The 25,751-nt window shown below is 39.4% G+C and overlaps 1 protein-coding gene across 7 annotated transcripts in view; it reads right to left on the bottom strand.

Moving 5' to 3' along the window:
- The window catches only part of mcf2l2 (MCF.2 cell line derived transforming sequence-like 2), a 396,698-nt gene that overhangs the window by 111,141 nt on the left and 259,806 nt on the right, over positions 1–25,751 (bottom strand). For all 7 annotated transcript variants that reach the window (XM_043702332.1, XM_043702335.1, XM_043702330.1 and 4 more), the window contains exons 16-17: positions 18,659–18,725; positions 9,162–9,277 (exon numbers count right to left, since the gene is read on the bottom strand). In XM_043702332.1, coding sequence (XP_043558267.1) covers positions 9,162–9,277; positions 18,659–18,725 — 183 coding nt within the window. The remainder of the gene's footprint in view (positions 1–9,161; positions 9,278–18,658; positions 18,726–25,751) is intronic.

Here is a 25,751-nt window from a genome sequence, read left to right as displayed (position 1 = left end):
TTCAAGGACTATGGCTCTCTTCATTTTCCTAAACCTTATGAATGCCTCCTTTTTCTTTTTGATAAGGGAGAATATGACAGCTGTACTGAGGGAGGATACCTTGGAGTGTTCATCCAGCAAGGCCATATGGAGCTCAGGAACAGGAAAGGTGAAATCAGTTTGGTTGGATTGTCCTACAGACTTTCCAACAGCCAATAGGTAATAGAGGAATAGATATATGGATAGATTATGGAAATATCTAAAGACAATTGGGTTTTTGTGGTGGGTGATTTTTAATTCCCTTATATTGATGAGAACTCACTTTTTGCCAGAGGTTTAGATATGAGAGAGTTTGTTATATGAGTTCAGGACGGGTTTTTGAAACAATATGTAAATATTCAACAGGAGAAAAGGCCATACTTGACTTGGTATTGGGGAATGTGCTTGAAATTTTAATGGGGGTGGGGGTGGGGGTGGAGGTTTGGAAATGTCTCCTTTTTCTTTTTGACTAAGCTCTTAATTTCTCCTGTCATATAAGGTTCCTGAATCTTGCCATCCTTATCTTTCATTTTCATTGGATCATCTAATTAACTGGCCTTCAAAAGGTTCACACTTGCCATGTATGGATTTATCCTCAAACAGTTGTATCCAATTCACAGTCCCCATTTCCTGCCTAATATTGTGGTAGTTAGCGTATACCCCAATTTAGTACTTTCACATGAAGACTACTCTAATCCTTATCTATATGTCACTAAAACTTACGGAATTATGATCATTGTTCCCAAACCTTCAGCCCCCCCCCCACCGCAATTAAAATTTCAAGCACATTCCTCAATACCAAGTCAAGTATGGCCTTTTCGCCTGTTGGATATTTAGATATTGTTTCAAAAACCCGTCCTGGACTCATATAACAAACTCTCTCATATCCAAACCCCTGGCAAAAAGTGAGTTTTCATCAATATAAGGGAATTAAAAATCACCCACCACAACAACCCTATTGTCTTTAGATATTTCCATAATCTATCCATATATCTATTCCTCTATTACCTATTGGCTGTTGGAAAGCCTGTAGGACAATCCAACCAAACTGATTTCACCTTTCCTGTTCCTGAGCTCCATATGGCCTTGCTGGATGAACACACCAAGGTATCCTCCCTCAGTACAGCTGTCATATTCTCCCTGATCGGTAACACAACTCCTCCACCTCTTTTACATCCTTTTCTATCTCACCTGAAATATCTAAATCCTGGAACATTAATCTGCCATTCGTTTCCCTCCCTAAACCAAACCTCTGTAATAGCTACAACATCATAGATATCTGAATTAATCCAAGCTTTAAGTCCAACTGTCTTACCAGTCATACCTCTGGCATCAAACCATATACACCTCAGATCACCAGTCCATGTTCAGTAACCTCTTCCTAAATTCTTCTTCCTCTTAGATTCACTGGCCTTAGTCTCTGACTCTTCCTTGGTCATTTTATTTGCCAACATACTGCTCTGATTCCCATGCCCTTGTTACACTAGTTTAAACACTCCCGAGTGGCACTGGTAAATCTGCTAGGATATTGGTGCCTCTCCAGTTTAGGTGCAACACGTCCTTCTCATACAGGTCCCACCTGACCCAGAAGACATCCCAACGATCCACATACCTGAAGCCTTCCCTCCTACACCACCTCTTTAGCCAACTATTTAACAGTGCTATTTTCATACTCCCAGTCTTACTGGCTCATGGCACAGGAAGTAACTCTGAGATTCCAAACCTGGAGGTCCTGCTTTTCAACTTTCTACCTAACTCCCTTTGCAGGAGCTCATCTCTTTCTGCCTATGTTGTTAGTTCCAAGGTGGACCACAACCTTGGCTGTTCACCCTTCCCCTTCAGAATATCCTGTGCCCACTCAGGGATATCCTTGATGATTGCACCATTTGACATTAGTGACTTTGATTGGGTACTATAAAGTGCAGGAGGTCTCCTGTCCCAGATTACTGTCAATGCTGCAAGAATGAACATTTACATAATCATGTTATAGCACATGCTAAACATGTGCATGTTCTGAGTTTGATAAATTAATATTCTTTCCTTGTTTCATACCTCTACATATCTGATTAATTCAGTTGAAATCTGACTGGACAGGTTCAAACTTGGAATTAAGCAAATAGTGGCCACAGATTCAGGAGATGATAACGCAATCAAAGATTCTGCAGAGAAAATGATAGGAGTTTGCAGTTGCGTCTGTGGATCATTTTCGATGTTAACCACCTTGGGACCAGGATAAAAAGATGAATGGTCAATAGTTTAGCAGGTTTGGGATCAAGAGCATATGAAGTGACTATCATAAAAATACCAACAAGAGGCGTCTAAAGAGAAATAAAAAAGAAATATTAGACATAGGTTCAAAACTCAGCAAGGGACAGGATTGTTGATTTGTGGAAAAGTGGGGAAGCTACAGAGGAAGGTAAATAGATAGCAACAATCTTAGTGAAGAAGAAATTCATGACCTCCTCACATTTCTTGTTGCAATTAAAAATGGAAGAGAAGACAGGTGATTAGTAACAATGAAAATATGATAATCATGAATTAATTGCTAAGAACAGTGATTCATTTATTCTTTTAGTAGGTTTTTTTTATTCTTTCCTGGGATTTACAATTGGTGGCAAATCCACTAATTGCTTGGTCACTAATTGTCCTTGAAAAATTGGTGCTGATCTTTTTTGAACTGTTCACATAGTGTAGGTACGCACCCACTTTGCAATCAAGGACAGAATTGCTTGATTTCTCACCCAGCGGTACTGTCACCGCACTAGTGGCCCAGATGCTCAGCTCAATACTTTGGAGCCATTGATCCAAATCCCAACCTGGCAGCTGCTGGAATTTAACTTAAATTGATAAACCTGAAATGTAAAGCTAGTAGTGGTGACTATGACTTCTACCATCGATTGTTGTGAAAACCCATCTGGTTCATTAGAGTCCTTCAGAGAAAAAAACATGTCAGCCTTAGCCATCTAGCCAAGATAAGTGGAATCTATAAAACTTACCTGACACACACATACACAGAGACACAGGCAGACAAATAAAAATTATGAGTAGCGGAAAACAAATTGTGGTAAGGCAGATCAATAGCGTCTGTATGCAGGGTTCACTGATGCGATCCTTTTGGCTTGATAAGACTTGCCACTTCTCAATCTCTTTTCTCCTAGTAATTAACATGCCCTTGCTGGGGGCACAGAGTGACTGGTTCACAAATCATGAAGTCTTTGACATATTGGTTAAAAGCAACAGCTTGCAGCAACAGATAAGTGAGAATAAATGGGCTTTCTTCAGGCTTTATGTATTTTACTGGATAGAAAGACACATCACTTCCTTTTTGGAAATTTCAAGGGATTCTAGCAATACTGTTTGCATCCACAAGCTGTTCAATTATCCAGGAGCAACCAAATAGTTGTTGGCAAGCAGATTTTTTTTTATCAGGCACAGCTGGTCACAACTCCATGATCCAATTAGTTATTTGTTGCTGGCCAAATCTCACTTTGTACACATATTGGTGCCAATACATCTGTAACCAACTTCCCCACAGGTTGAATAAAGCAGCAGATCAAACATCACAAACAACGAGTTTCCGTGGCTTACTTTGAAAAAGTGCAACAATTCATTCCATGATCCTTGTTTTTAAAGTTTTTTTTCCCATTCTTGTCCACATTCAAAGTGCAGCCGAATAAAAAGATACAGTCTTTATACTTTTCAAAAACCTTCTCAATTTTTACTGCCACCTTCAAGATTGTTTAGCCCCACCCACAAATCTATCACCTGATTTCTCTGCAATCTCTCCAAAACTATTAATATTGCTTCTCCTCTCTCTTCCTACAAAATTTAAATCATTTCAAACCTTTCTGCATTAAATTCCCCATGCTATTTGACAGCCTATTTCATCAATCTATGGCCTCCTGGAGATTGTGTATTGAATCACTATTAACATAGAACATAGAACAGTACAGCACATTACAGGCCCTTAGACCCTCGATGTTGTCAAGCTCCCATTGCAACCTACAGCAGCCCTCCACACTATCGACAACTCCACTAACCTTTGTGTCATCGGCAAACTTACTAACCCATCCTTCCACTTCCTCATCCAAGTCATTTATAAAAATCATAAAGAGCAGAGGTCAGAGAACTGATCCCTGTGAAACACCATTGGTCACCGAGCTCCAGGCTGAATACTTTCCAAGTACCGCTACCCTCTGTCTTCTATGGGCTAGCCAATTTTGTATCCAGACAGCCAGATTTCTCTGTATCCCATGCCTCCTTACTTTCTGAATGAGCCTACCATGGAGAACCTTATCAAAAGCACTGGTGAAATCCATATACACCAAGTCCACTGCTCTACCTCCATCAATGTGTTTTGTCACATTCTCAAAGAATTCAATAAGGCTGGTGAGGCGTGACCTGTCCTTCACAAAGCCATGCTGACTATCTCTAATCAACCTATGGTTTTCGAAGTAATCATAAATCCTGTTTCTCAGAATGCTCTCCAATATTTTACCCACCAGAGACATGAGCGACTAGTCTATAATTCCCAGGATTATCCCTTTTCTCTTTCTTGAACAAAGGAATAACATTTGCCACCCTCCAATCAATTAATTGTGTTTAATCATAGACCGAGGGCGGACATGATTAAACACATCACTTGTGTTGCTATAAAGAGGCACTGATTTAAAATTTGTTCTGTTTACGTAGGTGCTTGCTTGTCATCTGCAATTATCAATAGATGCTAATAAACTGCATCACATTTGGCTCCAGTTATGTTCTTCATTAATTGGTTCCTTGGATTAGAATGACTGCTACTATACTCTTCAATATTAACAACATTTTTGAGTTTGTGTCATAAGCAAACTTGGAAATTATGACATTTCTGGTCATCAATAAGTATTAAAAGATTAACAGTCCACAGATGTCCATCAAGTCACCCTTCAACTTTTCCTTTTTGAGACTGAAGAGTCTTAGCTTAACCTTTCCAGGTAGGTAACCTCTCAGTGTCCGTCTGTTGCCAACAGTAATTTCTTAATCACTTAAACATCTTAATTGGTCAGTGTCTCATTGCTGCCATTCCAGCTGAATGCAAGTCTGTTGCCATTACAGCAATGACTATTCTAACAGTATTTCTTTGGCTGTGAAGTGCTTTGGATATACAAAAATTTTAGAAGAGTCGATATAAATGAAATTTCTTCTTTTCTTTTCAACAGTGACTTAGCTATACTTTAATTCATTGAATGTGAAGTATTCAGAGGATCTGAAAGAGCTTTGTAAACATAAATTATATCGCTGTATTGTGCAATTATTCATTTTTTATTAAGTTATGTTCTAAATAAAGTAAAATCTTGTAATATCATAGTAATTCTTGAAATTTGATTCTTTGTATTCGGTTGACATTTTAACCACATTCCTTATTGGAAAGACGACTGACCTTTGTTCAGAATTATCTGACAATGCTGCATTGTAGCCAGTTCTAGAAGTGTTGATAAGGGTAGTGCAATTGATGTAACTAACAGAAAGAGCTGACAAAGTAATGTAGTTGGTAATATATTAGTATATAAAGGTCAGAAAATGAATTTTCATCAGGTCCCAGTATGGTAATACATAGTAAATTTTTAACTAAACTCAGAGTTTGTGGAACCTGGGATAGGAGCCAAGTCAATAGAAATCTGGCAACAAACAGAACATAGAAAAAGGTTTGAGAGTAACCTCTCAGTCTGGAAAAAGATGAGAAGTAGGATTGAATAAAGATCAGTACTGAGCAATGTTCCTTGAAAATACACTCCTCTGCAGCAACATGAAAGTCTCATTACAGGCCATCCACAAATCTTTGAATGTATTTGTTCACTGGATGTGGCTTATAGATTCATAGATTCATACAGGTCTACAGCACAGAAAAAGACACTTCAGCCTATTGGGTGGGCATCGGTCAAAAACAATCACCGAGCTATTCTGATCCCAATTTCCAGCACGTGGTTCATAGCCCAGTATGTCTTGGGTATTGCTGACGAAGCTGGCATTTATTTCCCATTTCTAGTTGCCATTGAGAAGTTGGTGGTAGGGTTGTCTCCTTGAACTGCAACAGTCTATGTTATATAGTTACATCCACACTGTTGTTCGAATGGGCATCAGACCTTTGACATAGCAACAGTGAAAGAACAGTGAAATTTACCCTTTTAAATTACTCTGCATCTGTAGCCATACAAAAACCATACCAGAAACTTAAATACACTGTTTGTGCATTTGGAAAAAAACTGTTTGAAGCAATAATGGTGCTGGACCATTTTGTATACAATTTCTGTAGGTTATTTGAATTCATGAATTAATTATACAGCTTCAAAATTTTTGCATGGAAACAATTAATGGGTGCACTTGATGCTGAGGAAAACTGTGGTCAATTCCAAGAAGTAAGAAATTGGCAATTGAGTTTCAACATGATTAAGTATGAGGAAGGAAGGATAAAAACTTACAATACAATTTTGAATAATAAAAGTCTAAATGGAATGAGGAGCAAGGATATTTAGGAAAAAAGAACATGAATCACAGAAAGGCAAGACACAGATCAATCAGCTCATAAAAAAGACAAAATGCTAGGATTCATTTTTAGTGAGAGAGTCCTGAAAAGCGGAGATGTTATGCCAAAATTGTATAAAATCCTGGCTAGAGTATAAAAATAAAATACTGCAGATGGTGGAAATCTGAAATAAACACAGAGAATTCTGGAGAAAACTCAACAGATCTGGCAGCATCATTGGAGAAAAAATAAGATTAAATGTTTCGTGTTCAGTATGACTTTCTGAACTGAAAGACCTTGGTCTTGATTACTCTTGGTTACAGTATATTTAGACTATTGATCAGTTATGTTCTTCATATTATGGAAGAGATTTAAAGGCACTGGAAAATTTGTGAAAAATGAATTATAAGGATGATACCAGAAATGGAATGTTAGAGTATCCAAAAAGTGTGAACTGGTTGGAGCTCTTGTCTTAAAGAAAAATGAACTTGGAAGGTTAGCCAGACAGAAGTCATAGATTCTAAAAGTTTCTGATAATTTAAATGTCTTTCCATTTAAGAAAGACCAAAGCTAGAACTTTAATTCATGAAAGCTACTAATAAATCCAAATGGGAATTTAGGTGAAATTTCTTTACTCTGAGAGCAGCTAGAACATGAATTTACTACTGAAAGGTGTATTTGAGCTGAATAGCATAGATTCATTTAAGTTGATAAATATAATGAGAAGAAAATGAAAGGTTATATTAATGGGTTAGATGAACAGGCATAGGAGAACGTTCACTCGGAACGTCAACATTAATATGAACTATTAGATCAACTGGTCTGGTTTAGTGTTGGACATTTAGTGTAAGTTGTATATAGCTTGCAAAACTGATATACTGACTCTAAAAATTTCCATTTTCTGGAGTTCAGAAACACTGCTTCAGTCTGCTGCTGCTATTTGTCTTGTCTGAGTTCCTTGGATGTAAGTGGCACAGACTTAAGCATTGTTACTTGCAGCACAGTAATCTGAACAAACAAACACTATTTCATCAGTTGCTTAGCATTATATGACATTCCCAATATGACAATATGCATTATAGTACACATTACACCACACATTAATCTTTAAGAGCAAGGCACTAATTAACTTGCCTTACAATACCTCACATTCATGTTCTGTTCAATCTTAACATAAAATTGACTTACATTGATTGGTTATGTATCACTACTTCCAGATTTCAAAGGAAATTCAGACAAAAAGAAGGTTTAGCCTAAAATGTCCAATAATTGCCTTTAACATAAAAATAAATCAGGCATAAAGCATTAAAAACAAATTCTGAAAATTAGCAGTGGTCCTTTGTAGTATACTGCAAAACAGTCATGGCATAGCAAATTGAAAGAACAGAGTAAAGTTTACTTTGATTGTGCTAACATGGAATTAAATAAAGGATAATAAAAATATCAGAAATTTGCTTTGATTCAGGATTATAATTCGAGACAAATATCAAGTTTCAACTATTTACTGGGAATCCATTGGGATCTCCAATTTAAATTATCTTTATGTAAAACCCATATTGTATTAGCTTGATAACATAGAACAACAGCAATCATAATATTTTTAAAATATCCCTTTCTCTTTCCTTTTTAATACTCTTGTACAATATCTCAGATGCAAAAACAAATGTAGCAGGTAACTTTGAGAAGTGGAAAGGAATGTAGAGTTTTATTACACTTGAAGAAGTCAATTAATTTGGAATAATTTATAATAAAACTGCTCTAGGAAATTATTTGTGATTATGTGTTCTATTAGAAATTTAGAATCTGAAGTTGAATTGGGAACGAGATTCCTTGTCTACCATTGCATTTTCCCAATAAATTACTTGAATGCCAAAACCTCTTGTCTCTCTGTAAATTTTTTTTGCCTCCACTCTCTTAAATGTAGTCTCTTTGAAAAGTTTGCCTAGAAGCAGTAGTGTAGCAGCTGGAAATTAAAAATGGCAACTTATCCATCTCAGAAATCTGTATCAAATCACTAACTCAGACCATAGATCTTTAATCTATTTTTTACAGGTTCTAATTTAACTAAATCAAAGTCAGAAGTAATTTATTATTATGGACATATATTTCACTGTAAAAATAAACTGTATGTATCTGGTTTCCAAATTTATTCAGTATATTGAGATTAACTCAATAACATGAATAAAACCAAATAACAGTTAATGGCATAGTGGTAACAGTAGTAAAACTAAAATCCTGATTAACAGTAGTAAAACTAAAATCTTGAGGTCACAAGGTTCAAATCCCACCAAATGGTGGAACTTAAATTTAGTCAATAAATCTGAATTTAGTCAAAATGATGGTGACCATGAAACTACAGTCAATTGTTGTCAAAACCCATCTTATTCACTAAAGTCCTTGATAGAAGGAAATCTACCACTCTTACCTGCTCCAGCCAACATGGAAGACAACATTCACAGCAATGTGGCTGACTCTCAACCCGTCTGAAACTATTTAACAAGTTACACAATCAAGGGTAATTAGGGATAGGAAACAAATATCTGACCTTGCCAACAGTGCCCATGTCCCATGAAAGAATGAAGAGAAAAATTGTTGTCATCAATATAGTAACATGAGAAGTTGATATGAAAAATATGATCACCTATAGTGAAAATCATAGATTTCTGGAAGATTTCCAAACAGGATTTCTTTTTTGTTCTTAAGTGCACCAGGGATCAGAGGAGACAGCTCTTGATTATCCATTTCAGTAGCATAACCCTGTAAAGGAAGTAATGTAATGAATTATTTATCAATAACAGTTTTAAAGTATGTAATGGGTATTTTGCCCAATGCCATGAAAGTGGCCTCTGAAACTAATGCAGAGGTTTAAGTTCAAATCCAATATACAAAATTTAGTAAATGTGATAAATTGTGCTGTTTGAAAAATATTTCAATATAAATTTTTTGTTTGAAGATTGGATCATTTGAGAAAAATTAAGAAGGTATACCATGACTGTCCTTTTTAAAAAGGGCTAACCAAAAAGGACATTGGGACAAATGTTAAAGACAATTCATGGAAGTCAGGTGGTTTAAATTACTTGCTTGGACTTTTCACTAGAAATCATCTGCTAGGGTTTCTGACATAGTTTTGGATATTGTTTAGCAATTGATTATGATTCAGCCTCCTGAGAGAGAGAGAGATGTTACCAGTTCATTTTTGGCTTTTCTGAGGGTGGCTCGGTGGCTGAGTGTTTAGAACTGCTGCCTCACAGTGCTAGGGACCTGGGTTTGATTCCACCCTTGGGTGACTGGGTGGAGTTTGTACATTTTCCCTGTGTCTGCATGGGTTTCCTCCCACAGTTCAAAGACGTGTAGGTTGGGTGGATTGGCCCTACTAAATTGCCCATAGTGTCCAGAACGTGCAGACTAGGTGGAATAGCCAGGAGAAATGTGGGGTTAAGGGGATGGGAATGGGTCTGGGTGGGATACTCTTTGGAGGGTTGGTGTGGATTTGGTGGGCTAAATGCCCTGCTTCGATGCTGCAGGGATTCTATGAAAACCTTTTAGAGCTGAGTGTGGGAGCTGAAATTCTGAAGCAGCTGTTGTCCTATGAAGCTTTTGAATTTATGACAATTCCTGAAAGATGGTAAGTGCAAAGGACCCAATAAGAACTGCCTGTGTTTTGTGGCATCCTTCTACGTGTGCCAGGATGCAAAGTGAAAGTCATTGAACATTTTACATCTTTCCTTCTCTCCTTCAAAAATTAAAATTTATTAGCTATAGTTTCTTTTGAAAAATCAATCTCTAAAAATATTTGTTTGTTTTTCTTGAACTGGCATCTGTGCGCTTGCATGGATTTACTTCTAAGGATAAATACTTATTCTTCCTTATTTTAAATTTTCTGTTAGTTAGCTTTACACCTTTACTGAATGAGTCCTGTGATCACAACAGATCAGTTTGTGGATTATTAAAGAAAATTGTTTTATACTTCCTTTATAAATTTGAAACTTAATATCAATAAAGTATATAATTAGCCATTTTGATAATGAGCAGAGCATTTAAATTTATGTTGTGAATACAGAAGCGACAGTACAAATTTCTAATCTTGGTCATAAATGTGTTTTGATACCAATAAAAGACAATGTAATCGGTCATACAACTACCATAAGCAGCGTAGATAGAACATAGAACATTACAGCGCAGTACAGACTCTTCGGCCCTTGATGTTGTGCCTACATCTGTGCTGTGTGTCTCGACGCTGTAAGGCATACAAGATTAACTTGGCCAGACTTGACCTGTAGCTGGTGTCTCTTTACCATTGGTATTGTCCTTGTAAACCACACCATTCCTAAAATGTGGTACCTAAAATTGAACACTGGGCGGGGGAGGCCGTGGTAAACTGTGTCAAACATTGCACGATTCAGCATGACTTTTGTTCTGTCTTCGGTGACCAGACTGAGGAAGTCGGCTTTGTGGATAGTGCTGAAATAATGATAGCAGACTGACTTTGAAACACATGAAGCCCCAGATTGACTGAGTCCCCTTGGATTCTTTTCACTTCAGTGTTGAGGCCAAAGACACAAATGATGGGCTGAGGAGCCGCTTTGTGCTCTGAACTTTGACCCTTCTGGGGAGGGGGGGGGAAGGTTTCATGATGGAAGATGTGTTGTGTCACATGTAGAAGGGTGGTTAAGAAGGCATTTAGCATGCTTGCCTTCATCGCTCAGACCTTTGAGTATGGGAGTTGGGATTACACGTTGAGGTTGTACAGGACATTGGTGAGGCCGCTTCTGGAATACTGTGTCCAGTTCTGGTCACCATGTTACAGGAAGGTTATTATTAAACTGGAGAGGGTTCATACGAGATTTACCAGGGAGTTGCTAGGTATGGAAGGTTTGAGTTATAAAGGGGTATAAGTATGGTTATGGTATTGGTGTCTTTCCCCTAGGGTGGGAGATTTCAAGACCAAAGAGTATATTTTTAAGGTGTGAGTAGATTACTTACAGTGGGGAAACAGGCCCTTCGGCCCAACAAGCCCACACTGACCCTCCGAAGAGCAAACCACCCAGACCCATTCCCCTACATTTAGAGTCTTAGAGTCATAGAGATGTACAGCATGGAAACAGACCCTTCGGTCCAACCCGTCCATACCGACCAGATATCCCAACCCAATCTAGTCCCACCTGCCAGCACCCGGCCCATATCCCTCCAAACCCTTCCTAGTCATATAACCATCCAAATACCTCTTAAATGTTGCAATTGTACTAGCCTCCACCATATCCTCTGGCAGCTCATTCCATACACGTACCACCCTCTGCGTGAAAAAGTTGCCCTTTAGGTCTCTTTTATATCTTTCCCCTCTCACCCTAAACCTATGCCCTCTTGTTCTGGACTCCACGACCCCAGGGAAAAGACTTCGCCCATTTATCCTATCCATGCCCCTCATAATTTTGTAAACCTCTATAAGATCACCCCTCAGCCTCCGATGCTCCAGGGAAAACAGCCTTTCTGAACCCTTTCAAGTTTCACAACATCTTTCCGATAGGAAGGAGACCAGAATTGCATGCAATATTCCAACAGTAGCCTAACCAATGTCCTGTACAGCCGCGACATGACCTCCCACCTCCTGTACTCAATACTCTGATCAATAAAGGAACGCATACCAAACGCCTTCTTCACTATCCTATCTATCTGCGACTCCACTTTCAAGGAGCTATGAACCTGCACTCCAAGGTCTTTTTATTCAGCAACACTCCATAGGACCTTACCATTAAGTGTATAAGTAAATGCAGCACCTCGCGTTTATCTGAATTAAACTCCATCTGCCACTTCTCAGCCCATTGACCCATACCTAATTCCCCTTCACCTAACACTACGGGCAATTTAGCATGGCCAATTCACCTAACCTGCTCATTTTTGGACTGTGGGAGGAAACTGGAGCACCTGGAGGAAACCATTGCAGACACAGGGAGAATGTGCAAACTCCACACAGACAGTTGCCTGAGGTGGGAATTAAACCCAGGTCTCTGGTGCTGTGAGGCAGCAGTGCTAACCACTGTGCCACCATGCCGCCCACAAGTAGAAAGATTTAAAAAGACAAGAGGTGTAGTTTTTTTTGACAGAGTAGTTCATGTGTGGAATGAACTTCCTGAGGAAGTGGTGGATGCGGGTACAGTTACAATGTGTAAAAGATATTTGGATAAGTACATGAATAGAAAAGATTTGGAGGGATATGGGCCAGGACCAGGCAGGTGGGACTAGTTTACTTTGGAATTATGGTTGGCACGGACTGGTTGGACGAAGGATCTGTTTCTTTTATTAGCTTTTATTGGTACAGGGATTGAGTTTAGGAGTCATGAAGTCATGCTGCTGCTGTACAAAACTGGCAAGGCTACACTTGGAGTATTGCACACAGTTCTGGTCACCGCATTATAGGAAGGATGTGGAAGCTTTGGAAAGGGTTCAGAGGAGATTTATCAAGATGTTTCCTAGTATGGAATGAAGGTCTTATGAGGAAAGGCTGAGGTACTTATGGCTGTTTTCGTTAGAGAGAAGAAGGTTGAGAGGTCATGTAATTGAGACATATAAGATAATTAGATAGATTGGACAGTGTGAGCCTTTTTCCTCGGATGGTGATGGCTAGCATGAGGGGACATAGCTTTGAGGGGTGATAGACATAGGAGGGCTATTAGAGGTAGTTTCTATACTCAGAGAGTAGTAGGGGTGTGGAACGCACTGCCTGCAACAGTAGTAGACTTGCTGAGTTTAAGGGCATTTAAATGGTCATTGGATAAACATATGGATGAAAATGGAATAGAGTAGGTTAGATGATGATTAAATTCACACAGGAATTGGAATTTGGTCTGGCCTACGTTTGCCAGCTTTGAAACATATTTGACACTAAATGCCTCAAGGCAACGAGGCATGGGTAATAAGTACTATCATGTTGATGTTGTCAGCATCCCAAAAACAAATTTTTAGAAATCTCATTCAACATGTATCAGATTGTTTCTTATTGTTTCCATTCTGAATTGCTCATGTTTAGGTGTCTAAATCAAAGCTGGTATTAGAAAACAGTGTGGTTTGCTACAAATCAGAAATTCCCTGCCTCCAATATACAATCCAAATAATATTACAAGAAGCCATTCCTTGCCAATATCAGACAACTTCTGAATATCTAAAAGTTGAATTATACAAAATAAATGTAGTATTGCATGAAACTGTATCTTTTTGTAGGGAAGATATTTTTGCTGTGAAAAAATCAATTAGTAGTGGAAGCAGTAGTGGATTATTTGGTCTCCTCAGTCTTATCTGCCTTTCAGTTTGACCATGGATGATCTTTTACCTCGATTCCACTTGAGGAAGTGAGGTCCAGTGATTGAAAAAGATACCAGGACTGTCCAATGACAGTATGGAAAAGCATTTAATTGAGGAGGGGGAATTATAATGCTATTAGGCAGGAACTGTGAAGCATAAATTGGGAACAGCAATTCTCAGGGAAATGCACAACAGAAATATGGAGGTTGTTTCGGGAGCAATTGCTGTAAGTGCTGGATAGGTTTGTCCCACTGAGGCAAGGAAGGGATGGGAGGGTGAAGGAACCTTGGATGACAAGAGATGTGGAACATCTAGTCAAGAAGAAGGAAGCTTACTTAAGGTTGAGGAATCTAGGATCAGACAGAGCACAAGAGGGTTACAAGATAGCCAGGAAGGAACTGAAGAATGGACTTAGGAGAGCTAGAAGGGGGCATGAAAAACCCTTGGCGTCTATGATTAAGGAAAATCCCAAGGTGTTGTACACTTATGTGAGGAACAAAAGGATAGCCAGAATGAGGGTAGGGCCAATCAGGCTTAGTGGAGGGAACTTGTGCCTCGTGTTGGAGAAGGTAGAGAAGGTCCTTAATGAGTACTTTGCTTCAGTATTCACTCATGAGAGGTTCTTGTTGTTTGTGAGGACAGCATGAAACAGGCTGATACGCTTGAACAGGTTGATGTTAAGAAGGAGGATATGTTGGATATTTTGAATACATGATGATATGGGCCAGATGGGATATACTCAACGTTACTACAGGAAGCGAGGGAAGAGATTGCTGCACCTTTGGTGATGATGTTTGCATCCTCACTCTTCACTGGAGTAGTATCAGATGATTAGATGGTGGCAAATGTTATTCCCTTGTTCAAGAAAGAGAATAGGGATAACCCTGGGAATTACAGACCAGTGGTAGGCAAATTATTGGAAGGGATTCTGAGAGACAGGATTTATGATTATTCAGAAAAGCATTGTTTGATAGTCAGCATTTATTCATACTCTTTGATTCCTGTCTGCTAACCAATTTTCTATCTGTCCCAATACTCCTGATCAAATAATTTCAATAGATTTGTCAAGCATGATTTCCTTTTTGTAAATCCATGCTGACTGTGTTTGATTCTTTGAATGTTTTCAAATTTCTCTGCTATAAAATCCTTGATAAATGGATTCTAGCATCTTCCCCACTACTGTCATCAGACTCTCACTGGTCTATAATTCCCTGCTTTCTCTCTACTTGCCTTTTTAAAGCTACCATATTTTGGACAATGATTTGTCAGAATCTTTAGTTCGTATCTCTTCAGAAGTCACCTCTACCTTCTTGTTGTCTTTCCCTCTAGCCAAACATATGTACAAAATGATTTAGCTTCTTGCAGTCAGAACAATGCTGTCCCTATGCTGGACATGACTTATTTTCCTTTGTGTCTTGACATTTGTAGGAATTGCAACCTGCCTTTTCTCTGAAATTTCTGCCTTTTCAGCCTGAAATGTTTATCAGCATAATGCAAGACCTGTTCTATTCTGCTATGAATATCCTTTAATTGCTCTAATTTATCTGCACTTCTTAATAAATAGATGGCTTTCCTGAGATTAAGGTTATCCTCTTTCAGTCATCTCCCATGCCTATTACAATCAGGAGACGCTTTATACGTTGGGCTTTAGTATTAAATTCAAACCACTCAAAGATTAAGTTCATTTAGTGTCCAAAATGTGCCCTCAAGACTTCCAAAATTTCTGCTGTCTGTTTTTTCTGTTCCTCTGAAAGATTTGGATGGCCTATACTTTGAAAAATATTTCCAAGCAGTGTTAAAAGTGTAGTTACTCATAGCTTATCTGATTTTAATGAAATCTGTCACAATTACGCAACTTTATCATTGTATATAGAAATCTGCCACACGCGCATCAACTTCACCACTCCCTGCAATCACTCAAAACTCACTAGTGTTGCTTCTTCAACAAACGGCCTCATAGTGTGGCTCAATGGTTAGCGCTGCTACCTCACAGCACCAGGTACCTGTGTTTGATTCCAACCTTGGGCAACTGTCTGTGTCTCTTCCTCTGTCTCTGTGGGTTTCTGCTGGATGTTCTGGTTTTCTCTCATAGTCCAAAGATGCACAGATTAGATAGAATGATCATGCTAAATTGTCTATAATGTGTAGGGATATGTAGGCTAGGTGGATTAGCAATGACAAATATGGGGGTTACGGGGATAGGATAGGAGGGTGGGATGCTCTTTGGAATGTCAGTGCAAACTCAATGGGCTGAATGGTCTCCTTCCACGCTACAGGGATTCTATGAATATCAGACTTTTGTTTTTTTAACAATCTTAATTACTTGGTCATCAGTGTTGTGTCAGCCAGTAAACCAGCCATCACTCATCTCATAAAACTGTCAGTGGTGGCACAGTATCAGAGACCTGACTCAACACAGGCCTTTACCATTTTAACACTCCGCCTTCATCTACTCCCAGCCCTTAATTTGGGCCACCATGAAGCTGGTAAAGTTCTGCCCATAAATATCATATTGACTTTTTAATGGCCTAGATTGAATCACAATTCAATATTCATATATATGAAAAATAGTTAAATAGATTATAGTTTCAATTTCCACATTGATGATTCACTGGAAACTGAAGACTAAATCATCTAAATTCTCTCTTGTTGACCTAAATAGCATATTAATACTGAATGGAAACTGAAGATAAAAGCCACCTGCTCAAGGTCAGACACATTGGAACCTGCAGCTACCTTGATCCTTGGCTTTAGATTTACATACAACTCAATCCCCCTGAAAATCCCTATTGTGCTTTTAGCTCTGGTAACATATAGGACTTTCGATCATTACTGAATTACATTGCTGACTCAGTCAGGAATTGAAAGATCTGCTGACCTTAGCAAGGAAGGAACTTAATTGTTACACCACTCGGGGCAGTGAGAATTGTTTCTGTGCTATTTAAAACATTCAATAATTTAAAGTGACCCCAGATTCCTGGAACCATGGCAGGAAGTATTGCATGTTGACTCTTTATGTTCAAGTACACTTAATCATTATCCAAAGGTTCAACGAAGTAGTGGCAGTTGTTGACAAGAAAAGCATCAGAGTAAATCCACAATTTCTCAGGTGGTGAACATAAATCCTGGACAAGATCTGCTTGAGGAGAGATCTTCTAGTGAACCTATGGGGAAGGCACTTAAGTTGGTTGAAGGCTTTAAAGGGATATGAGCCAGGTGCTGGCAAGCGGGACTAGATTGGGTTGGGATATCTGGTCGGCATGGACGAGTTGAACTGAAGAGTCTGTTTCCATGCTGTACATCTCTATGACTCTAAGTGTGACTAGGTCAGATTGGGATGCCTTGTCAGCACGGATGAGTTGGCCAAAGGGTCTGCTTCCCTGCTGTATGACTCTATGACTCTATTACACCAAATGCAAGATTATTAACCTTAAATGTTGACGCTGCTGAGTACTCTCATATTTATATTTCAGATTTACAACCATCAAAATACTTTGCTCGTGTCACCTAAATCACCAGAGCAATTTGACAAGATCTCTGAGATCTGACCTCCTGGTCCTGAGGATAGTGTTATCCTCTGTATAACTCCTCCTCCTTCCTCCAGCTAATTATTTGGTGATGAATTATAATGAAATGGGTGAAGATCTTTCTGATACTCTATGATTAATATTTCTTGCAGAGTTCAACAATCACATCATTTATACCAGCTATATGTCCATTAATTTTTTACTAATTGGCCATGGAATGCTGCATTAGTCTGTGGTTTGCTTGTAAATCCTGTTCGGTGCTCCACCAAGGCTGCTATCTTCTCCTTCCAACTGTGAATAAGGCTGACAAATAAGCTGATAGCAATGATTTATGGTTTAAAAGTGGACTGTTACACTTTCTATGATCTTCGTGTTTGTTAGCCCCTGAACAGCCAGCATAATGCCTTCACTGGAATTATGTGTAGAAATCTGCCACACACAGAAATCCCACTTGCCAAGATCTTCCAGTTAATCAGGGACCAGCAGCTCTTTATGCAGCAGCTCCGCTGGCAGTGAGAACTGTTGCCAGTAATCTTCAAGGACTTTACTAGGATTGTTGCTGGATCACTGGGCACAGGTGAGTGAGGGCGGGATGGGGGTCACAGAGAAGATGTCATAATAATAGAGGCAGCAGGGTGCTTGGAGGTAAGGGCATGGGTTGGCTCTCAGTGGCACCCTTTCCTTTCTCATTTGGATTGACTATTCGTCAGACAATGAGAGACCCTCTCATACTCTCACCCCACCCTCAGTAGGTCACTATAAAACCACGTAGGGTGTGTTGGGTACCTTTATGGAGACGCAGAAAGTCTGTACAACATCCATTTAGTCCTAAACCATCAATAAATTATAATGGGCTTAGGCATAATTGATGTCAATTGGCTCCCAGTCTATTTTCTCACAGTGGGGCGGGGGTTGGTTTCCTGCTACAGGTAGACAGACTCATGGCTTTCCCCACGATTAAGTGGACCCAAATGTCACTTTTTGACATGTTTGTATGGACACTTGCGGCATCTTCTCTTCTTTCAAAAAATGGATATGTGGAGCACATAATCTCCTGTGCATTTAAAGGTGCCTGAGGGCTGCACAATCAAGAAATTTTCAATACTAATAAAGGTCCCATTTTCATGTCACCACTGATAGTGAAAACTACTGTAGTCAAAATTAATTTCTTCTTCTGCAACAGGCTGCATTTCAATATGTCCTTTACACATCCAACCTATATATATCCTTTCCAAATGAAACAACGAGATAAACAAAACTCCTCAAATATAAATGCACTCATTTTTCGGAATCTTGAATTAAACGTTTTCCCTACCTCAATTATGCTCAAAAGCTCTTCCACATAAACCCGTTCTGTTTCAATGAGCTCATTCATGATGTGCCTGAGAGATAGATAAATGATTAAATTTTCATTTATAAATTGCATATCATGAACAAATTCTAATTATATGATTGCAATAGACTGAAATTCCAGTCATTGTTCTTTTACATTTATCAACTCATAACAATGTTACTTATCAATAATGGAATTATAGAATTCTAGATCAAAATGTAACATCGTCATACAAATTAGAAGTATTATTTAGGCAACATATATCATATATCATTTTAGTGTACAATACCCAAAAGTCTACTGGTCATATTGAAAATATTTGAAAATATATATTTATCAATTAAAGACCAACAATGTACGGTTAGTAGAAGAAGAAATGTTATGAGGGAATGAGGTGAGGGGAGAAAAGCAAAAGGGTCCAGGAATAGGAGAAGCAAAGCCAGGAACTTTGTTTCAACAGGAGTGGTAGATACCAAACAGGGGTTCCAAGTTCATCCAAGACTAACATCTCTTAAAACTAGCCAGCATTATGTAAAGCCATACTCCATACATGGAGCCATTTAAGATCAACTTGATCATTACTTGATCTAACATTTGCAGTCAATGACTTAGAACTGACACTGCATGTACTTTTAGAGGGTACTACAGAATCTATGTCTGACAAATCAATGGCCATGAGTCATCCATAGCAGGGTCAGAATGAAAGTACAGTGTGAGTGCCAGTTTACAGGAGATAGTCTGCTGTAAGTCTGCTGCAGAGGACTCAGACCAGAACCTGTTTGGTATGGAATACTGAAAAAGTGGAGATGGTCATTCACATCAAATTGTTTGGTACATTTGTTTACCTCATTGTCATTACCAGAAGGGAAATAAAAACAGTAAAACTGGTGAATGAGACATACTAGGAGAAAGTGAAGACTGAGGATGCTGGAAATAAGAGTCAAGAGTATGTTTCTGGAAAAGCACAGTAGGTCAGGCAGCGTCTGAAGAGCAGGAAAATTGACGTTTCGGGCATAAGCCCTTCATCAGGAAAGGCTTATGGCCAAAATGTCGATTCGCCTGCTCCTCGGATGCTGCCTGACCTGCTGTGCTTTTCCAGCAACATACTTTTGAATGAGGCTTACTAGACTGAGTCATATACTTCTAAATGGAGCTGGAGTACAACCAGAATGATCATTTCCAAGTATTACTGCTTTTTAAAAATTGGTTATTCAATCTGGTTGTCATGGAGAATGGAAGAGTCTATCTCCAACTTGACAAGGCTTTATGTTGTGCTTGGAATTCAGGCCTTCCAATGCAAAATATTGGAAAGAAATTCCTTGAGAAATGTTATGGAACTAACTGTAATGCACATCTCATAACATAAAAACATAAGAATATAAGGAATAGGAACAAGAGTAGGCTCATCAAGTCTGTCCCAACTTTTAATAAGAACATGGTCCTCAATTTCCCAATATATTAAATGTCTATCTACCTCTCCTTTAAATACTTTCAGTGATCTAGCTTGCACAACTCTCTGGGATAGAAAGTTTTATGCATTCACTACCCTGATAGAAAATAAATTCTTTTGCATCTCAGCTTTAAATAAATGTCTTCCTATTCTGTGATTAGTTCAAGATTCCCCCACGCAAGTAGAAATATCTCTTCAGCATCTAACCTGATGAGTCCTCTTAGAATGTCATAGGTTTCAAAAGAATCACCCTGTATTCTTCTAAACTGTAAAGAATGAAGACTTAACCTGCTTAGCCAATTTTAATAGGTCAACCCCTTCATCCCATGATTCAGCCCAGTGAAACTTTTTTTTGAATTGCATACAATGCCAGTACATCCTTTTTGAAATATTAGGACCAAGACGATACACAGTACTCTGGTGCAACCTTACTAACATCCTGTATATTTGTAACAAGAGTTCCCTACATTTAAGTTCCAAACTTCTAGCATTAAAGGCCACAATCCTATTTGCTATCTTAATTACTTACTGCACATGCATAATAACTTTTGTGTTTTATGGACAAGAACACCCAAATCCCCCTGTGCTGCATTTTTGGAGTCCCTCTCCATGTAAACAATTTGATTAATTTTACCAAAATGCATGACCTCACACTTGCCATATTAAACTCTGGATGTGAGTTGTCCTCACTGCTGGTTGATGTCTTAATTCAATTGCAGGACAAGAAGAAGCCACCCAACGTCTGAATGCTGCCATGGAAGGTCATGAGATCAGTGAGGTCATAAAGTCTTTGCTTAATACCATAGTTAGTACTTTGTAGTTTAAATTTTGCATCATGGCTGTAATATCAACATCCAAAGGGTCTTGTTTACTCTCATGTAAGTCTCAAAATCTGTGTTCCTCTCCATTATTGGGACGAGATTCCATGATGCCTAAACCAATTCTTCTCTTTTAGCTGGCTGTAACTTCCATGCTGTAGCCATTATAGTAGGGAAACTAAAAGTCAAAGGGAGCTTTCAGACACGTACTAAAGGAATGCTCAAGATTGATTTATTCAGCAATGTATGAAGTATTGGATGTTCTATAAAATGAGTACCGAAGTTAGTTTCAATCCCCTTCTATGTTGTCCAACTGTGCAGCTGTTTGAAGGTTCTGGCAAATGCTTAGCACAAGTTAGCCACTTGAAGTTACTTTGCAATGCAGCTAGGCAACAAGAATTGTAGAGGCGTTCACACTTAATAAGGTCAATTACTCACTTCAAAAAAAATTAGAGGTTATGTTTGTTGTTTTGTGATAGAATCCTTCCGGTGCAGATAGAGGCCATTTGGCCCATAGAGTCTGCATCAACTCTCTGAAGAGCATCCCATCTCCCCCAGACACCAAGGGGCAACTTAGCATGGCCAATCCATCTAACCTGCACATCTTTGGACTATGGGAGGAAACCCACTTAGACATGGGGAGAATATACAAACTCCACACAGTCACCCAAGGCTGGAATCAAACATGAGTACCTGGCATTGTGAGGCAACAGTGTTAACCACTGAGCAGTTATGTGACCCCAGAGAATCTGATATATTTTGTTTCAAGATTATAGTCAAGAGGATGCTATGATGATCTGCTCTAGAGGCATACTGAGATGGGGATATACTGAACAATAGACATCTAGTATTACATTTGGGGAATTTAGCCTGATGACACCCTTACAGAAAACCAGTTCCATCATGGATCTGTTAGCATCCTCCCTTTACATGTCTTCCTCTTGCTGATCCTCCTGTGGTGGTTGCTGAGTGCTTTGCAGCAAGAGTTGTAGTCTTCTGTTTGTCAGTTCATGGACATTTGCTCCAGCAAGTCCTAGAGGGCTGCTTCCAAGTGGCAAAGACACTGGATCCATTACTTCACCTACTATGATCGTCTGTTCAATGATATACACGGTGGAAGCATGGCTCTGACTGTATAGGTGTTCCACGTGTGATAGGTTTGTGATGGAATCACCAGTCAGGTGTAGAACAGACATTCTTTTTCATCAAACAGCTACTCATTAGTCACATATTAGCTGAAAAATTGCTGTAATTTCCAATGGACACATGATCATAAAGCCATTTGAAACACTACCAGTAATAGTTGCATAGACCAGTATAATATTCTGGATGTGGTTACAAACCAACTTGAGTAAATTGTACCTTTGTAGTTCCAGTGCATCTGTCCATTAAGTTGCAACATCCAAAACATTACAGGCTTGCATTTGTTGACTCTCTGCACCATGGGAAAGCACCTTGAGTAAATTGTACCTTTCTAGTTCCAGTGCATTTGTCCATTGAGTTGCAACATCCAAAGCCTTACAAGCTTGCAGTTGTTGACTCTCTGCACCATGGGAAAGCCTGCTATTTTAACGAAAGTTTTCATTCACTATCTTGACTCCTCTGTTTAGAGAGATAACAATGAAGACACTTTTCCTGGCATACAAAACATCTGTAATGTCCTGGGTGTAGTGACAAATAGTGGGCTGCAACACCTTTGCTACTTTATCTGTTCAGACTGGAAGGATCCACTGGCAGAAACAAAATCATGGTCAGTATCACTTTAGCAGCCACTGGAAGTACCATTCTCAGCCCAATCTATGGCCAAAGATTTTTTCCAAGACACTGCAGAATTCTTTATCCACCTCTTTGGGAAAGCGTGGCCTCTGCAGACACTGTTACGGCTTACATGGAGCTAAGAAAACTGCTCCCTGAAGATCCCATGTTACCATGACCTCTTGCTGAGCTCCCTCATCCATGGCTTGTCTTATTTGTTGCCGCGGTCCTGCTGCTCTCTGATACCACTGAGTGGATAGCACAACTGTTGTCCCATAACTAACAGCTAGTGGATTATATCAATCAGAAGCACACAATGCTTTCCTAATGTCCAACATCTCCTGAGGACTTAACGAACTTCTCATAATTCCTCCCATAATCCAGTACTTGCACAAATTTGACAAAAAAAATCTACACATTAGGTAGTAATGCCTTTTTAAAAAGTATTAGCAAAGGGTCCCTCATGCTGCTGATGCATGTTTAACAGAAGGTGGGACCTGGACTGACAAGGTTCAAAATGGCAGGTTGGATTTCAAATGAGTATTAGAATCTGATTTCACTGTCTACCTTCTTGATGTAGGTCTAGTATAAGCTCACATGGGCAATGCTGAACATGGTTAGCAGTTGCCTTAGTAGCAATTTTCATAATATTCAACAACCATAGTGCTGAAACTGAAATTTTGCCGTCCCACTCTTCAATTATTCTTTCTAAATTCTTCATAATTTTAAATATTTTTTTCAAATCTTCCTTTAACCTTATAGTCATAGAGTTATAGAGAGCTACAGCATGGAAACAGACCCTTTGGTCCAACCCCGTCCATGCCGACCGGATATCCCAACCCAATCTAGTCCCACCTGCCAGCACCTGGCCCATATCCCTCCAAACCCTTCCTATTCATATACCCATCCAAATGCCTTTCAAATGTTGCAATTGTACCAGCCTCCACCACTTCCTCTGGCAGTTCATTCCATAAACGTGAAAAATTTGCCCCTTAGGTCCCTTTTATATATATCCCCTCTCACCCTAAACCTCTAGTTCTGGACTCCCCGAACCCAGGGAAAAGACTTTGTCTATTTATCCCATCCATGCCCCTCAAAATTTTGTAAACCTCTCTAAGGTCACCCCGCAGCCTCCAACGCTCCAGGGAGAACAGCCCCAGCCTGTTCAGCCTCTCCCCATAGCTCAAATCCTCCAACCCTGGCAACATCCTTCTAAATCTTTTCTGAACACTTTCCAATACGAAGGAGACCAGAATTGCTTTCAATATTCCAACAGTGGCCTAACCAATGTCCTGTACAGCCGCAACATGACCTCCCAACTCCTGTACTCAATACATGGACCAATAAAAGAAAGTATACCAAACGCCTTCTTCACTATCCTATCTACCTGCGACTCCACTTTCAAGGAGCTATGAACCTGCGCTCCAAGGTCTCTTTGTTCAACAACACTCCTAGGTACTTACCATTAAGTATATAAGTCCTGCTAATATTTGCTTTCCCAAAATGCAGCACCTCACATTTATCTGAATTAAACTCCATCTGCCACTTCACAGCCCATTGGTCCATCTGATCAAGATCCCGTTGTAATCTGAGGTAACCTTCTTCACTGTCCACTACACCTCCAATTTTGGTGTCATCTGCAAAATTACCAACTGTACCTCTTATGCTCGCATCCAAATCATATATGTAAATGACAAAAAGTAGAGGACCCAGCACCGATCCTTGTGGCACTCCACTGGTCACAGGCCTCCAGTCTGAAAAACAACCCTCAACCACCACCCTCTGTGTTCTACCCTTGAGCCAGTTTTGTATCCAAATGGCTATCTCTCCCTGTATTCCATGAGAATTAACCTTGCTAACCAGTCTCCCATGGCAACCCTTGTCAAATGCCTTGCTGAAGTCCATATAGATCACATCTACTGTTCTGACCTCATCAATCCTCTTTGTTACTTCTTCAAAAAACTCAATCAAGTTTGTGAGACATGATGTCCCACTCACAAAGCCATGTTGACTATCCCTAATCAGTCCTTGCCTTTCCAAATACATGAGGAGAAAGTGAGGTCTGCAGATGCTGGAGATCAGAGCTGAAAATGTGTTGCTGGAAAAGTACAGCAGGTCAGGCAGCATCCAGGAATCAGGAGAATCGACGTTTCGGGCATAAGCCTTTCTTCAGGAATTTCCAAATACATGTACATCCTGTCCCTCAGTATTCCCTCCAACCACTTGCCCACCACCGGCGTCAGGATCACTGGTCTACTCTAAGAAGGAAAATTCCTGCTTCTCCAGTCTAGTTATGTAATAGCAATTACTCACCAATAAAACCAGGATAACAATTAGTTTAATGTTTGCATGGTCATCTGTGCTACTGCTATCACTTAATAATGTGCCAAAAACACATCCACAGACGTCCAGGCCTTTATGCGCAAATGAAAATTATCAACATGCAGATCATTGCATGTATATATTATTTAATAATTCATCAAAGACTTGTGCTGTAAAGATTCTAGGCCATTATCTTTAAAAACAAACATGTACTGCATATCCCATGAGGCATCAATTTGATATGTCTCAAGAGTGCTGCTGTTTAAATATTTATGCTGCTTTGGAGTTTCCTCTTTGGAGCTACATAGCATTACTTAAAACAACTCCATATACTTAGTATTCACCATATTCACTGCCATGAAGACTAAAGGAGAGGCCAGCACTAATTTTCTTCTCTGTCCCTCCGGGCTTCTGCCCTACCTTCAATCTTTCTTTCATTTTCAAAGTCCTTAAACGTGCTGTTGCCTCCCATGTAAATACAATGCCTACAAGATCAGTGTATTCCAGACTCCCCAAAGTGCATCCACCATTTACAAGGCACAAGCCAGGAGTGTGATGGAATGTTCCCTACTTGCCTGGATAAGTGTAGGTCCAACAGCACTCAAGAAGCTTGACACCACCCAGGACGAAGCAGCCCACTTGATAGGCACTGCTGAAATTCACCAAAGATCCCAAGACAGAACCTCCGAAATCCACAACCATTTCCACCCAGAAGGAAAGGGCAGCAAAT

Source organism: Chiloscyllium plagiosum, chromosome 13 (genome assembly GCF_004010195.1).
Source record: "Chiloscyllium plagiosum isolate BGI_BamShark_2017 chromosome 13, ASM401019v2, whole genome shotgun sequence".
Classification (NCBI taxonomy): Eukaryota; Metazoa; Chordata; class Chondrichthyes; order Orectolobiformes; family Hemiscylliidae; genus Chiloscyllium; species Chiloscyllium plagiosum.
This window is presented reverse-complemented; position numbering and strand designations above follow the sequence as displayed.